At 41.4% G+C, this 16,654-nt stretch overlaps 1 protein-coding gene across 2 annotated transcripts in view; it reads right to left on the reverse strand.

The window, feature by feature from the left end:
• Positions 1-1,541: 1,541 nt before the first annotated feature.
• The window catches only part of PPIC (peptidylprolyl isomerase C), an 18,760-nt gene continuing 3,647 nt past the window's right edge, over positions 1,542-16,654 (reverse strand). The window contains exons 2-6 of one of the 2 annotated variants that reach the window (XM_007111628.4): positions 13,519-13,632; positions 12,964-13,057; positions 9,523-9,707; positions 6,578-6,751; positions 1,542-2,095 (exon numbers count right to left, since the gene is read on the reverse strand). In XM_007111628.4, coding sequence (XP_007111690.1) covers positions 6,623-6,751; positions 9,523-9,707; positions 12,964-13,057; positions 13,519-13,632 — 522 coding nt within the window. In that variant the 3' untranslated portion in view covers positions 1,542-2,095; positions 6,578-6,622. Of the gene's footprint in view, positions 2,096-5,986; positions 6,752-9,522; positions 9,708-12,963; positions 13,058-13,518; positions 13,633-16,654 lie in introns of those variants that run through there. The other variant, XM_007111627.3, reaches the window with a different exon arrangement.

A 16,654-nucleotide genomic window follows, 5' to 3' on the forward strand; every position in this document is an offset into this window, starting at 1 on the left:
ATCAGAAACTCAACAAAACCAATAAGGTATTTTAAATAAAGTAAAAGATAAGAGGTATCTTACCCATAGAAATTTATCGTCTTTTACCTAAGCTTTTATATCTGGTATCATGGTAATTTTTTTTCATCACAGAAGGCATCATGGTGTCATTCTAAATCATTGATATCTTTAAATGTGAATCTGAGTAAACTAGAATCCTTGACTTCATGGAACTTACAGAATAATGTGATATTAGATGGGTAAATATGCCCCCAAATGTGTCATTATAAAGTGTGTTACATGCTATAAAGGAAAAATAAGGAGGCTTACTTACGTGCAGGGAAGATACCTAACTTAGGTTTGGGCAGGTCGAGAACCTTCTCTGAGGTAGTGACATTGAAGTAGAGACAAAGGATGTTGGAGGAATTAACTGGCAAGAATGGGGGAAGGGAGAGGGTGTCACAGAGACATCAGAAGGTTCCAAAGCCCAACCAAGGAGAGAGCTTCAGTCAGGGTCCCCAAGGAAAGGGGTGAGTGTAGAGGATAGTGGAGGGCTGGGGCTGGATCCCACAGGGCCCTCCTTGGGACATGGCATTCAAGAGTTTGGCTTATAGCCTATGTGCAATGGGAAACAATTGACTGGTTTTACACAGGAGGGATTTGATCTATTTTATTTATTTTTTTTATTTAGCTTTATTGAGGTATAATTGACAAATAATGATTTGTTTGTTTATACCCATTTATATTTCTTTATCAGGCATGAAATTTTTAAAAACATGAATTTTAAAAAATCCTCCAAACAGTTCCCATTGTCTGCAGCTGCATGGAAGCAGAACTAGGTGCAACACTGACTGACCAGGAGAAGGAAACTAAGCTAGATTTTTCTCGTTGTGGTAATAGATTTATGCTGCTGAACTATTTCTAAGTTTGTGCCTTGCTCCCGAGGGTCAGGAATATGTTCTGTAGCCAGGAACAAAGCCAAGCACAGGGAGCAAACCTGTGACTTTGACCACAAAGGGCATCATGTTATTACCTAACTGGGTTTACACGTGGTGGAGCCATGTGACTGTGCAGTTTTCTCACTGAACCCACATAAATCGCCCAACAAATGAGGATTCAAGTGTAAAGGTTTCCAAAGTGGATACCATGACTTCCCGAGTCATGGTATCCACTTGATACCATGACTGGCATCTCTCTCGATACCACTAGAGAGAGAGTGGTTTCTCATCACTTCTCGGGTCAAATCCACACTGCTCAGCTCAGGGCTGGGCCTCACCAACTGCCAGCAGCTTGGCACGCTCACGACCAAGGTGTGTCACCCAAGCCAGCTGCCAGTCACCACGGACACTGCCACTGAAGGCTCACCACCACTTGGGGCTTTTCTTTTACTGTTTGACACCCACATCATTTCTGCCAGTCTACTTCTATCAAGCCCTTCTAACCTCAACTCAGAAAATAAAGAGGAAAAGTTTATTTTTTTTTTGAAAAAGGTAACAGTCTTTGAAAAAGAGTAGAAACAGTCAAAAGACAAATGCCAATGTTTAACAATATTTCTAGTCCTGAGAGAGTTTAAATACCTCATAGTATAATTGTAGGTGGGTTATTTTTGGTTACCGATTCTGAACATACTTATTGAGCATTGGTTATGCGTGAAACACTGTCTCGGGGGGAGATGAGGAGTATGATCTAATCCTTGGCCGAGAGCAACTTCCAGTCCAAGGAGGAGATAGGAGACACCCAGGAAGTAAGCAGTCAGAACACGGTGTGAGGAAGTTTCCAGTGAAGGCTCACCGAGGGAGGGATCCCAGATACGGAGTCCTGAAGAATGGCAGGGAGCAGATAGGCTGGCGGAGGCTCACTAGGCAGAGAGAGCAGCTTGTACAGGCTTGGAGGCAATTCAAAAGTCCTTAGGTCTTTATAAGAGAGGTGTACTTCCAGGACAGCAGGGATAAATCAAGTCGTGACTTTCTCTGCTCCAGGCTGACCAGTTCTTACTCCTCTCCTCAAGACATTCTGTCCCAGTGTAGGTCTTGCTGTCCAGAAGAGGCACAGGAAGGAGACCTGTGTTTTGTGTCCAGGTTGGAAGAAAAAGGTTCAGGTTTTCAAATTGAGATACCTATCCAAATGACAGGACATAATATTTACCACCTAGGACAGATGGTGACTGTAGTTTTAATAGCGCTTTAAAGGCCCAGTGTGCTTCAGGAAGAAAGTCCTTCACACCCTCTGAAAAAGTAATGGATGTGGAAACTTACCTGACTCCTAATAAAACTTTAGAAGTAGGCAATAGAAGGGATATTGGCATGTTGAGTCCCTTCCAAATCCTCCAAATTTGTGACTCCCAAGCATTCTGATGAAACTAATGATGGGCTTACAATTCCATTTATAGATTTTGTAATGCATTTTGTTTTGACTCTAACCATGTGTCAGATGGACTTTTTTTTCCCCCCAGATGGGACTTCTGTGACTAGTCACTCTAATTCTGCATCAGTGCCAGTTGTTTTTCCATCACTCTAGAATATCAGTAAAACTAGCAAATCTCCAAGCAGGTGATGTTGTATCACACCTAACACTTAGACCTGGCCAAAATCAAGTCCATGAGATGAACTGCAGACAAGTAAAAGCCGTTATTGTACTTAACAGCACCAAAATTTTCCATTACAAATACTGTTTTTACTTTTTCTTACTTAAAAAAAAAAAAAAGTGCCTTGAGGGGCTTTGAATTTCTAAGCCTTCGAGATCAAAGATTTCTTCAGCTGCCTGAATTATAGGAATTTTGAAAAACAAAAACAAGTCCTCTTCCTGCTATAAAATCCTTGCCATATTTTTGTCTTTATTTAATTCAAAACAGCTGAACTAAAAAATGAGGTTAATGAGTTCTAAAAACTCATCGGAAATGGAGTAGTCAATAATTTTGCAAGTGTCATTCTAATTAATCTGACCCAAGAATAAATTTTAGTAAATTCTTATCTGATATAACAGAAAATTGCTAAATAGCACTTAGAATTAAACAACTTGTGGCTAAGGATAACAAAATGTTTAAATTGTTTATTAAAGTGATTCAAGACTGAATTATAATAATGTGGGCATGGCGGTGGTAGCAGCCAGTGTAATTTTCCTGTGATACCACACACACCCTTGGCTAAGTATGTGTCCTTTTAGCAGCATGACTGGCAAAATAGTGAGCTGTTTATTTCAAAAGCCTTTGCAGAAAACATAGACCTTTTTGTAAAGCAATAGTTTATATGTAGTTATCAGTTTGCTGATGTTTGTAGTATACAGCCTGACCCTCAGGATAAACTGCTTTTAGCAGGGGGATGACGTTAGCTCATTGATCATCTGGGATAACAGACACCCTGACAGATTGCTACCTGTGCACTAGTGGTCTCAGAATTTCAGCACTTCCAAAATGAACCAATTTTTGCTTTAGCACAAGAGAGATCTCATTATGTTCATACTAATGAAAAAGCTAGATGGCAAATATGGTAAAAAGTACATGTCCTTATGCATGGGGGCGTAGCAGTGGCTTATGTGCTTTCTGACATTTGAGACTTAAGGCACTTTATATGTATGAGGACATTTGTTTCCAATTTCCTCCTGTGTTAAAAGAAATTTTAATAAGTTTTTTCCTAAGTATTGTATTATAAAGAAATACACTCTAGAGAAAAATGAGAAGACAAAAAAGTAAAGAAAATATAAACATGAGTTTTTAAAATCCCACCATTTGCATTTGTTTTCATGTCAATCTACATTTTTTTGATTTTGCTTTATGAGAATGTATTTACATAATTGAGATCGTGCTGTATACAGAATTTCTACTTTTTTCTTTAAAACACATTACTCTAAGTTTTGTAGCATCAGTCTTAATGAATGCATACTACTCCTTTATACCCATTTTGGGACATTCAAGTTGCTTCCAGTATTTTGCAATCATAAACAATTCTGCAGTTCACATCTTTATACATAAAACTTTTCCAATATTGCTGTATTAGACTAAGACTTTAGGTCGTTAAGTCACAAGAAATCAATTCACCCTGGCTTAAGCAAAAAAGGAACTGTATTAGCTTGGGTAATTAAAAAGCTAGGGGTAGAGATTGGCTTCAGGCATGGCTAGACTTAGGGGCTCAGCAGTGTCTTCAGGAATCCATCTTCCAGCTCCTGGACCAGCTTCCCTCTGTGCTGATTTCATTCTCACGCCTGCTCCTTTACCTCTTCCCATAAGAAACAGCAGCTCTGTCCTAGCATTTCCAGCAGAACTCCCACAGTTGAAGCTCACTAATATGACTGGGGTCAAACATGTAACTCTGAGCCTGTCGCTGGGGCCAGGACAAGGGAATGTTCCGATTGGCCTCTAGGACCCCCTGCTCCCTTTCCCACCTCTCCCATCTGACTCCTCCACTGCCCTCACTCTGCACACCTGGACCCTTTGCTGTTTCTTGAACCCACCAGTCTGCCCTTCATCCAGGGCCACTACTCTTGTCCCCTCTGCCTCGCTCACTCTTCCCCCAATGTCCCCATGGCTTGCTGCCCTCTCGCTTCCTTCAGGCCCTACTCAGGGACTGCCCTGATCACCTCTTCACTCTCTAGTCTCTCTCCCTGTTTCTCTTTGTGGACTTATGACTACCTGATGTTCTGTTATATATTCACGTGGTATATGTGTGAATTATTTGTCTCCTTCCATGGGAACCACGAGGGCTGGCAGTTTCGTTTGCAGCTCTCTCCAGCATCTTATATTTATCAAATGAGTTAATGAATGAGTTTGCCAGGCCAGGTATGTACCCATCTGTAGGGTCAGCCCACCCTAAGAATAAGAAATGTCTGAAAGGATGGTGTGATTCCTCAAAGAAAACAGGTGGCCATCTCCGGACCAAGGGGAACTGGTTGCCAGACTATCCAAAACATTGTCACGCTTTCAAGTTCAGATCACTGTCTACAGCGAAGTCCCAGGAGTGGGATTCCAGAGGATACGAATGTTTTGAGTTTCCTGGTATGTACTTTAACCCCTTATAAAAATCCTCCTCATAGTAGACAAAATAGTCTTAAAGGCAGATCACATCATGCCCCCCCCCAACTTAAACCCGATAGCTCCCCACTGTACTGGGAATAAAAGAAGAGCTCTGCCCTGGCACCCCAGGCCCCAAATGCTCCATTATCAGCCTTACTTTCTGACCTCTCAGGCTGCAGCATACTGGCTTTCTCTTCTGCCCTGGAATCTACTCATTCCACCTCAGGACCCTCGTGTTATCTCTCCCCTCTCTGCCTGGAAGGCCTGGATCACAGATCTGGCCTGACAGCCGCCTCTTCTCTCTCCTCAGAGCTCAGCTCAAATGTCCCCCCATGAGACCACCCAAACAGCGCCCCTCTCCCTCACCCGCACCTGGGCCTTTCCAGCAAACCTGGTGTGTTTTCTTCACAGTGTCAACACCCTTTTATTTGTTACCTCATTTATTCTGTCTTCATCACTAGAATGTCCATGATGCCTTTTTCTCGCTGTCCACTGCTGTATTCCCCAAACTCAAAACTGGTACCTGGCATATCAAAGGCCTTTAATAACGTTTTTTGGAAAAAAATAACAAAATGCTCTTCAGGAGGATTGTAGCAATTAACACCCCTATCAGCAGTAAGAATGCTCATTTCATCTCATCTCTCATGGAAGCGGTTTTCTTAGAATACAGCTCAAGAGATGTAATTTTGGGGAGAAGCAATGGGGCCGTTTAACAACTACCACTCCCATTGGAGCAGAGATCAGGCACACTCTGGTACAGCCAGGTATGTTACAACAAGGCCCCACCAATAAGATTTTACTTTCCCATCTAGTTTAATTACAGACCGAATCTTCATCCCCACTATGTAAGTGGAGAAAGACTCCTTTTTGTTGCAACTGGACTCAAGGGAACTTTCTAAACACATTACACCGAGTAAAAATTAGTGAATAATCAGCTCAAGTATTTGGGATATGGATGGGCATCATTTCTGTGCATTCCCATCCCAAATTATCCAGTTGTGCTAATATTTTGACTTACAGAACGCTCGCTAATCTTTCATTATTAACACTAAAATGCATATATTTTGTACATTACTTTTTGTTTTAAAGCACTTCAGGTTAAAAAAAGTCTTGCAAAAATAGTTGATCTACATAAAAAGTATTTAATATAGAGAATACCAAAGCACCTTTCATCAGGTAAAAGTCCCTGTGACATATATCAGATAATACTAATCAAATCTCCCTTTACCTGAAAAGAATTTCTGTTTGAATACAAAGTAATAAACTTCTTGTTCCCATCTTTTTTCAGACAAATCTTCAGCATCACTCAATTTGAGGGTCACAATCCAGCAAAGAAATGATTGTGTTCTTCAAGAGAAAATAGCCAATACAAAGTTTTCTAGTTTAAAAACAGCACCATTGGAGGAAAGGGATATGTCTTTTAAGTGCAAAGTCCCTAAACAAGTGATTTACCAAAATTCATGCTAACAAAACTTTGAGTGGTTGCTTTCTATAACCTTCCTGTGATCCGGGGTAGAAAACAGAATAAAGTTAAAAAACAAAGCAAAACAGTAACTTTTAAGAATCAACACACACACACACACACACACACACCCCTGGCAGAGTGAGTGTGTTCTTCTTTGTTTTCTGCCAATTGTGTCACCAGTCAGCGACCTCTACCACAAAGGGTGTTTTCACATCTATCTTGCCACTGTTGATGATGGAGCAGTCGGTGAGTGGACGGTCATGCCCATCAGTCGCCTGCAGTTCTATGGAGTGGACCACCGTCTGGTGAGAGAAAAGTAGACCCATGGATCACTTCTGACCAGCAACTGTGGTGATCAAGAGGTAAAATCAATGTGAAGTCTGAAAGCCCTAGTGGGAAATAAGTTGTTTTTGCTTTTCTATAATTACAAAAACTATGCAAGATAACTATGGAAAATTTAGTCAGGAAATTTATATATAAGAGAATAAAATTTACCCACTAGCTTGCTAATCAGAGAGCATATTTGTGTATTTCCTCTCTTCTTTTTATTAGCAATTTATATTCTAAAAAAATTAGATATTTTTGCAAATATCTAGCTCTGATAAAAAGTATTTCTATTCACTTGTTACAACCCAACTTAAGAGTTAACATGGAGTTTGAGACAATTTCAGCTCCACTCTCTAAGAGGTCTAGGCATAAGAAAATGAGCCAGAAAGCAGATTTAGTAGTGGAGCTAGTTCTGGGTTTGCCCATTTTAAAGCTGACCCCAGCCAGTAATCTACAGGTTGAGACTGATACTAATGTAACCCCAACCCCACAGTCATGTAAAAGGCCCCTTTCTCTACTCCGGAAGGCTTCACAAGCTCATGGACTAATTTATGTCACATACGGGGCAAGGACTAGGCAAGTGGACTTCTGATGAGTTTCCCAAACAGCGTTGAGACAAAAATAGCAACAAAGTCTCTGAGCGCTTTGGACATGGTGTCAGCTAATCCAGTCTCTGGCTGACTTAGGTTAATTTAAGATAAAAGACCAGCATTCTTCTAATAATATCAATAATATATATTTCTAAATAGATTGTGTGTGTGGGTTCATATGTGCACATGTGTACCTAAAGCAGCAGCTACACATCCGAATTACCTGTGGCACTTTAAAAACTGCTTATTTAATGGTTAAAATGGAAATTTCTATGTTGTGTATATTTTACCACAATTTTTTAACACACTTATTCACGGACCCACCTCTGGAGGTTCTGGTTCTGTAAGTCTGGGGTGAGGTCCTGTGTTAATAGAGCTACCCAGACAATCTCTGGAGGGCCAGGGGATGGAAGTCAGGAGATTCTGAAAATTCCTTGAAACACCCACACTTTTTTTTTTCTTATGGAGAGAAAGTTTATAGTTTTCACTAGTTTCTCAAAGTAGTTTATGACTCATAAAATGTTAAGGACTGTTTGTCTAAGACCAGGCAGCAGATCTCCCAGGATGCATACCAGTGGTGGAAGGAGGTTGGTACACCAGGGCACCAAGACGTAAGATCCAGAAGACTAGAAGAGAAACCATGACCAGAAGAAGAAAGCCCCAAATGCATACTCTTCATTTTTCTTACAGCCTAGCATTATGTTGTATTCAAAAATACTCATTGAACAAATGTTTGAATCAGTTTACATTTAAACTACTTAGAAACTGGTTAGACCCAGTGGTCAAAGCTCCAAACTGGTTTAACACATGCACATCTATGTTTAGCGCATTTAAATAGCAAAGTTCAGTAAGAGACTTGAGAAGTGCTAGGATTCATTACTATTTAAGAATAGATTCTTTTGAGGACATTGCGGCTTTTGAAAATATAGGCACGTCCTTCACTGTGATGGGACCTAAAGTGATATATTAAGTGATAGGTATCTAACCCATCTGCCTTTCATCCCACTTGCTAATGAGAATTATTTGACAGCTCTGGTTGAACACCTCCTTGCCTTGTGACGGAGGTTCTGAGTAAGCCGGCTCAGTTCCTGGCTTTTTGTCAGTAGAATCAGAATAACAGGTAGAAGTTGTGGAAGAACTGCAATGAGCATGATTGGTTTGTTTACATTTGGATGAGTTCACATGAAAACAAACAATGAAATGTGGAAGAGGGAAGGGAACCAAGGATTGTCCAGGGTTGTGTAGGGCAGACCTTATAGTTAGTTGCCAGTTGAAGAGCTGGAAGAGCATCTTCGGGCAGTTGCTAAGGAGGAGAAATGCTGGGAGTGGAAAAGAGTGAGGATTTTTAAAAGTCTTTCTGTGGATTATGAATTGGACCCCTTTGATATTCTTTAAGACACAGCAGCATAAACTTGAACTCTCTTTAGGAATTTTGGTTGTTATACCGTGTGTCATTGAAGGTGACTGTGTCTGTACTAAACCACATGGGGCTCAGGGGTTTTAAAAATATTTTATTTTGAATTGTGGTAAGAAACACATAACATAAAATTTGCCGTCTTATCCATTTCTAAGTGTACAGTTCATTAGTTTAAGCATATTCACACTATTGTGCAGCTAAACTCCAGAACTTTTTCATCTTATAAAACTGAAGATCTGTAGAGATACCCACTGAAACTAGCTCCCCATTTCCTCATCCCCCCTGGCAACCACCATTCTGCTTTATGTTCCCATGTATTTGACTACTTTAGATACCTCATTTGAATGGAATCATACAGCCTTTATGTGACTGGCTTATTTTCTTTAACATTCCAAAGGTTTATTCATGTTATAGCATGTGACAGGATCTCCTTCCTTTTTAAGGCTGAATAATATTTCATTGTATGTACATATGGGATTTTATTTGGTTACTTTAAAAAGAGTTTCCACTTATTTCAAGTGTGAGATGAATTAAGTACTCAGCTTCTCCCTGTCAAGTCCCCAGCTTCTGCCCCAATGCTCCTAACAATTAAAAATACCACACCATATATAATTTATTCACCTTTGAAGAGGCCAGTCAGCATATAATTATGGCTCTCTAACAAGCACATTTGGAGATTAAATCACTAAGAGTACTCATTATAAATCTTTGAATGATAAAAAATAATACATCAAGTTACCATTCCATCAATGACTTTTCCAAATACCACGTGTTTGCCATCCAGCCAGGTGGGCTTGGTCAAGGTGATAAAGAACTGAGAGCCATTGGTGTCAGGCCCAGCATTGGCCATGCTGACCCACCCAATGCCGTAATGCTTCAGTTTGAAGTTCTCATCTGGAAATGTCTCACCATAAATGCTTAGACCTGAGTGAGACGAAACAAAAAGGGGAGAGACAACAGATGTTCTATGAAAGTAAATTCTTCAAAGGGGAACATAAGGTTTGAGTAGATTGGTTAATAGAACCCTGTAGGAGATGGGGATGGGGAAAAGATGGTCAAATATAAGGAGAAATAAAGCAGAGGATAAAATTAACTCCTTAATGGGGACTTCCCTGGAGGTCCAGTAGTTAAGTTCCCATGCTTCCACTGCAGGGGGCATGGGTTAGATCCCTGGCTGAGGAACTAGGATCCTGCATGCCACGCAGCGCGGCCAAAAAAATTAAAAAAAAAAAAAAAATTAACTCCTTAAGGAAACAGGGCATCAGGGACCAAAACAAATAAACAAAAGCCTTAAGTATGACACAAGATGGGAGGATGCCCTCTGGCCTCAAACCAAGACCCAAACCCTGAACAAGCAAGTCAGTGATTTCACTCTGAAACGAGAAGGAACTGAAGGGCAGGATGACATTGTGAAGCCCAATGGAAAGGTGGATAAGCCAACCTAGTGGCTCCACCTCTGTCCTGAGGTTCAGGTCACTTGTCCTGGATCACTCCTACCTCTGCAGCCAACCAGAGTACAGTACGCACTTAATATACACCCTTAGTTAATTCTCACAACACTCCTATAGAATGGTTTTCTCATTCCCATTTTGAATGGGAAACAGAGGTTATCAAACTTGAAAACAGCAGAGTAGAACTTGAACTTCTGGCTCTAACTCTGGTTCTCTAAGCACAAAGAGCCTCAGCACTTAGAACAACAGCGCAAGCCTGGAAGTCATTAGGCTTGATGACTTCAGGGCTCATCAGGATACAGAGGGTCACAGCAACTGGCAGCACCCAGGGAGCCAACCTTGAACAGAAGAACCGAAGGCAGGCATGGGGGCTGGAGATCAAGCACAGCAGCAGGGAGAGCAGAACACATTTTTCCTATAAAACAACAGTACAGACCATGAAAACTATCTGCTCCATCCTCTAACACCCTGAGTGCCTGTCACACCCACCTCCTCCACTGCAGGGCTCCTTATCCATTGGTGGCCAACCTTAAAGTCCTGGCTCAGTTAGCTCTTGTGTTATCTCCTTCTTACTATGCAGTACTTATGAAGGACCAGGCAAAAATTCTATCTACTTCCTTAAGACTTGGGTCTCACATAGGCGTTTTTCTTCATTTATATACAACCAAACCTTCTTCATAGCTAATGTAGGTAACTTTTATTTTTTTTTTATTTTTTATTTTTGCAAATTGTATTTTTATTTATTTATTTATGGCTGCATTGGGTCTTCGTTGCTATGCATGGGCTTTCTCTAGTTGTGGTGAGTGGGGGCCAATCTTCATCACGGTGTGCGGGCCTCTGACTATCAATCTTCATCACGGTGTGCGGGCCTCTCACTATCGTGGCCTCTCGTTGCGGAGCACAGGCTCCAGATGCGCAGGCTCAGTAGTTGCGGCTCACGGGCCCAGCCGCTCTGCGGCATGTGGGATCTTCCCGGACCGGGGCACGAACCCGTGTCCCTTGCATTGGCAGGCAGATTCTCAACCACTGCGCCACCAGGGAAGCCCCTGTAGTTAACTTTTAAAACACAATATCTAGAAAGTGTTGCAGTAGAGGATTTAGTAAGGACATTTTGCGAATCCTAATTATTTTCCTTCTTAAGGTTTACATCTTGCAATATATGGCTTTTGAATGAATAACTAGATATTTTAACAACTTCACTCCTTTGTAATTGTCTTATTTTATACTTATCTGAGTAAATAATACAATATTTAATAATTTAAGGAAACCTGACTTTTTTTTTTTGTAGACTAGATCAAATATAATTCATCTTACCAAGAAAAAAAAAATCCTGGCTCAGTTAGAAGGGCCAGAAGTGGATACCAAAGGCAAGCCATTTATAGCTGGTTGGTAAGTGACATATGAGGTGGCCTGGCAGGAAAGTTTTGCCTACAGAGAGGTCTAGGCTAAATTTAAATGATCCAAAAGGTCCTATCTACAAAACTCATGTGAGCCCATACACACACACACAGAGCAGGGAAAGCAGAGAGAGAGAGGGGCACAGAAAAGAGGACACAGTAGAGCTCCATCACCATTCTTGCTGGGCCCCAGGCAGGGCGGTGGGGTGCTAGTCCTGAGGGGACCCGTACTGGGGCTGCAGCCTTTTCCACTGAGACCCAGCTCTGCAGCAGCTGGGGTTGCTACCCTGAGCATCCTCACCAACCCCATGAAACCAAGTAACCTGAACATGTTCCTGTGCTCCATTCTACATTCCCATACCCGGCAGCATTTCTGCAGGGACTAAAAGTAATCCTCCTGAAGTGTCTGGCAAATCCAAACATTTAATGGCAGCCATTTTGTTATTTAAAAAATTGCAATAAACATAAAATTAACAATAGTGCTTGAAATGGCTTGTTTCTTTAAAAAGCTAGCAATTTAATATCCACCAAAACCAGTATTAGCTTAATTAAAAATCTTAAACCTGAAGTAAATTTAAATTCTGTGTGGTTATATACTGTGTGTGTGTTCAGGAACTCACTACATTTCTAAAGAAAAATGGTCCAGGGAGCTGGGTAGCTGGAATCCTCAATGAGAAACAATAAGCTCAGAGATACTTGAAACTCTATAAATTGAATTATTTGTACTTTACAGAATTCTAACTTTGTTGATAAAAATTAATGTATACTGTAATTCTGACAAGTTATCTATTACTTAATTTTTTTATTATTGAAAAAGCTGACAATAAAAATGAAAGAATTTTGAAAGAAGGAGGCAAATTCACCTATAATCCTGCCACCTAAATACCAGCCTCGTCATTCTGGCATGATGTCCCCAGATGCCCTCCACCAACGTGCACATCTGCAGCTGGCTGCCACCCTAGGGTACACAGTTTTTCAGTCTACCTTTCCTTGCTATGACAGACATCTTTCTGTATTGCTACATACTAGAAGTCTAGGATTTTAAGCACTGCAAAACAGCCTACTAAATGAATATATCTCCACTATGGAAAGATAATGAACACCAAAGCAATACTGTTAAAAATTAGGAGGCCTCACTCATTCACACCTACCAAGATTTTGTTAGATAAGGCCCCCCCACCCCAACTCAATCCTTCTTGAAAAATTAGTCTGGTTGTCTTTATGACTTTGTTCCTTAAATCTGGGAATTCAATATGCTGGGTAAATACATCATCTTAATCTTAGGTTTCACCTGGGTAAGCAGGAAAGGAAAAATGTTAGAGACGACGTTACCTCCAGTGCCATCTCCACTGGTGAAGTCTCCTCCTTGAATCATGAAATCTTTGATGACGCGATGAAATTTGCTTCCTCTATATCCATATCCTTTCTAAAGAGATTATGTCAATTGAATACACAAGTAGATATAACCCATACTGTAAGATAAACCCCAGTGTTTATCTGGAAATGACAAAATGAGAAAATTACACAAAATATCTACAGAACTAGATTAGGTGCCTGCAATAATTTACTGATAGAAATTTATCATTAGCTGACTGAAAAGTAAATACATATACTATAGAGGTAAAGTATTAACCTGCACAAGTAAAAAGAGAGGAGTCTGCATTTTCACTTGATGACTGTTTCCTGTCAGTTTCTAGAACCCTGAGGAAACTGAGGGCTTGAAGAATAGCGATTTTCTAGGAAAATAAGGTAAAATATTGTTAGGTGTCTCAAGTTCATCTCATCTACTAATTTAATACTTATTTTCCCAGAATACATCTTTCCGTTTGGCTTAAAAGAAGGAAGATCTACTTCTGCACAGTTAAAGGGAATAAAACTGAGACATACCTCTCCTGTTGCCAGAGCAACAAAATTTTCCACAGTCTTGGGCACAACTTTTCCAAAGAGGCCAATCACAATTCTGCCAACATCTTTATCTCCAATCCTCACATCAAAGAAGACCTGCGTGTTGTTGAAAGGCAGAGCAGAAGGTTATAATGTGAAAAAGCCACAATACAAGGTAAGGGAACATGATCATCTGAGAATTGATCCACATGCAAGTGCCCTGCCCACCAGTATTTTATAAAGGAGCACGAAGGAGCTATTTTATGAAGGAGGATGACATAAATTAAAGGAGCTCTGAAACCATCTTGTGGGTGCATTTCACTCACAGATATTCATTCACCAAACAGTTATGGAGCACCACCTCTAGGCCAGGCACTGTACTAGGAACTGGGTTTAAAGTTGGACTCAGTACTGTCAGAGTCAGCCAGTAATGTCTTCAAGAATTCCTCTCCCCTCTACAACCCAGACCAGCACTGCTCTGGCCTCCTGTTTCTTAGCTCTGCAGACACGGGTTAGAGTGGAGACTGTTGGTCTTCTGAGAGGTAATGCTCTCCAGTCTTGGCAGGAGGAAAAAAAATGGTGAGGAGAGAAACAGTCTAACCATCCAGATTTATTTTTTTGTAACTTCGAGCAGTGCTAAATTCCCAATGAGTTCTCAGTAGACATCTGCTGTCAGGGGGACTGTGAAAGATTATCACAACACACAACACTCCTCCAGAAGGCCTGCCACTCACGTCCAGACACACTAAGGCACCAGGGCCACAGCTGCACCCAAAGTACAACAAACATTACACTCAGGTCCTGACAGAACCATTTACCCTGTAAACTCAGACACCAAATTCAGTCATCATGTCCCCAAAGTTGCACATGTACAATGTGTCCTTACTCTGTCACAACAGTTTAGAACAGAAAAGAGCAAGCACACATCCAGAAGTGAGTCGCTTTTTTTTTGCAGATAAACTTTAAAAGCTCTCTTGGACTTTTTTTTAACTGTTTCATCTGAAATGAAATTACATACGTCTTGCTTCACAAATCACTGTGTTGAGATGATTTTGAGATAGAATGCTTGAAAAGGCCATGGAGTCAAAGGGCATTCTATTAGCGAGTTTAGATTATATGAACCAATTTACTGTTTGAATGGGTAAAAAAGACATTCAAGAGATGGCTTTAAAAAATATAAGAAGGGTTGTCAAAGAGAAAAGATGTCGTACAGTTTAGAAAAATCACGAAGTAAAGACTGTCAAGCTTTAGTTCAAGACAAGAGCTTCTATCAATACATCAGGACGTCTGTCACAGGATGATGTGGTATTTTGCAATTTTACATGGCCAAAGCAGCAAAGACTGTATTATTATTTATATGGTAAAACTTCATAGAATGCACAGAAGACAGTACCCTTGAGATTGGGCAGTGCAGAGGAGCTGCATTAACACCCACAGGAGCCCAGCATGCAGAGCTGGGGTCAAAGAGAAGCAGGTTCTCCAAAGGGATTTCTGAACCAAGGAGTAAATTCAATTACAGGCAATAATGAAGCAGCACCGGGACAAGAATTGGGTATGTAATCGTAAAGAAGCACCGTATAAGACACTAGAAAAGCCTATCAGACTTTTAAAATAAAGAAGAGGAAATAAAGCCTGTGAACATTTCAACAGCAAAGAGAATCAAATGTGGGAGGGCAGCATAAGAAGATGAAGAAAAAGTGTCTGTCACCCAGTGTAACTCTTCAGTAAAAATCTTATTTTCTTACATGCAGCCTAGCACACATATTAATATGATTTTTTTTCCAAACCACAGCATCCTTCAACTTCATGCATGATGGCAAGAAAATATAGCAGAGGCAAGAAAATATAGCAGAGTTTCCCTAACTCTAATGGAAATGATGAAATCAAATCTTATTGTCAACAAGTACTTGTCAAAGATCCATGCAGAAGGCAGCATGAGGGTGCAAGCTACTGGAAGGAGTCCCTGTCCTAAGGGAGCTTATGTAAACAGGCCAAGTAAACGAACAACCATAGCACAAGGCCCCAGGTTACAAATGCCCCAAGAACACTGTACATCCACTGTTCTGGAGGAATGTTAAGGCTGAAGGAAGGCATCCTGGCGAAGGTGTGATGGGAGGCAGGCCTGGAAGGAGGGGAGCAGCCTCCAGGGAAAAGGATGGGCAGTTCTTTCTGGGACCAAAGCAGTGAGGCAGGAAAAGTGATCCATGTGCAGAGAAGCAACACAGCCCTTCTGACCACAACTGGCTGGGAAGGGAGACTCTCACCAGTTCCAGAGGCAAAGGAAGGATGCCAGCTAAGAGATCCAGCTTTTGTTAGGCAACACTAGCATGAAAGACAACATTTCAATTTGAGGCTGCGTTCACTTGGACTGTGATTTATGATGAATATGGCTCTGTCTAAGCAGGGAACCCTTAAGGGGTAGAAACGGTGTTTTTAGATTCCCAGTGCTCTGCACAGTGTCAGCTCACGCAGGTACTCAAAAAATGCTAAATAGTTCAATGCCAGTTGATACTAAATGAGGACCAGGGCGCACACACACCTAGACAGAGGGTGAAGGTGGGCCCAGGGTGGCTGCCAGGCAAACCCTCTCACCCTGAGATCGTCTGTGACTTTGCTGCGTGTCCTTGGGAACAGGCCCAAGTCTGCTAGACAAGGGGTGGGGCTGCAAAGTCCCTACCCTCCTGGAGCTTACCATCCCACAGAAGAGAAAGCACATAGATACTCGCTATAATATAATGGGAAGTCAGGTTTTACGAGAAGATATGTACAGATAAAATGTCACGGTTAGAGGTGATGATTATCTGTGGAGATCAGGGCAGGCTTCCTGGAAAAGGTGGCACTTGAATTCCATGTTGCACTTCAGGAGCTGGCCCCTCAGTCACTCCTTTTTTCCCTTGAGGCTGCCCTTGAAAGTCATTTGAAAATTACGGGGGGACTTCCCTGGTGGTGCAGTGGCTAAGAATCCGCCTGCCAATGCAGGGGACATGGGTTCGAGCCCTGGTCCGGGAAGATCCCACATGCCGCGGAGCAACTAAGTCCGTGCACTGAGCCTGTGCTCTAGAGCCCGCGAGCCACAACTACTGAGCCCACGTGCCACAACTACTGAAGCCCACATGCCTAGAGTCTGTGCTCCACAACA

The sequence above is a fragment of the Physeter macrocephalus genome, chromosome 8 (genome assembly GCF_002837175.3).
Source record: "Physeter macrocephalus isolate SW-GA chromosome 8, ASM283717v5, whole genome shotgun sequence".
NCBI classification, from domain to species: domain Eukaryota; kingdom Metazoa; phylum Chordata; class Mammalia; order Artiodactyla; family Physeteridae; genus Physeter; species Physeter macrocephalus.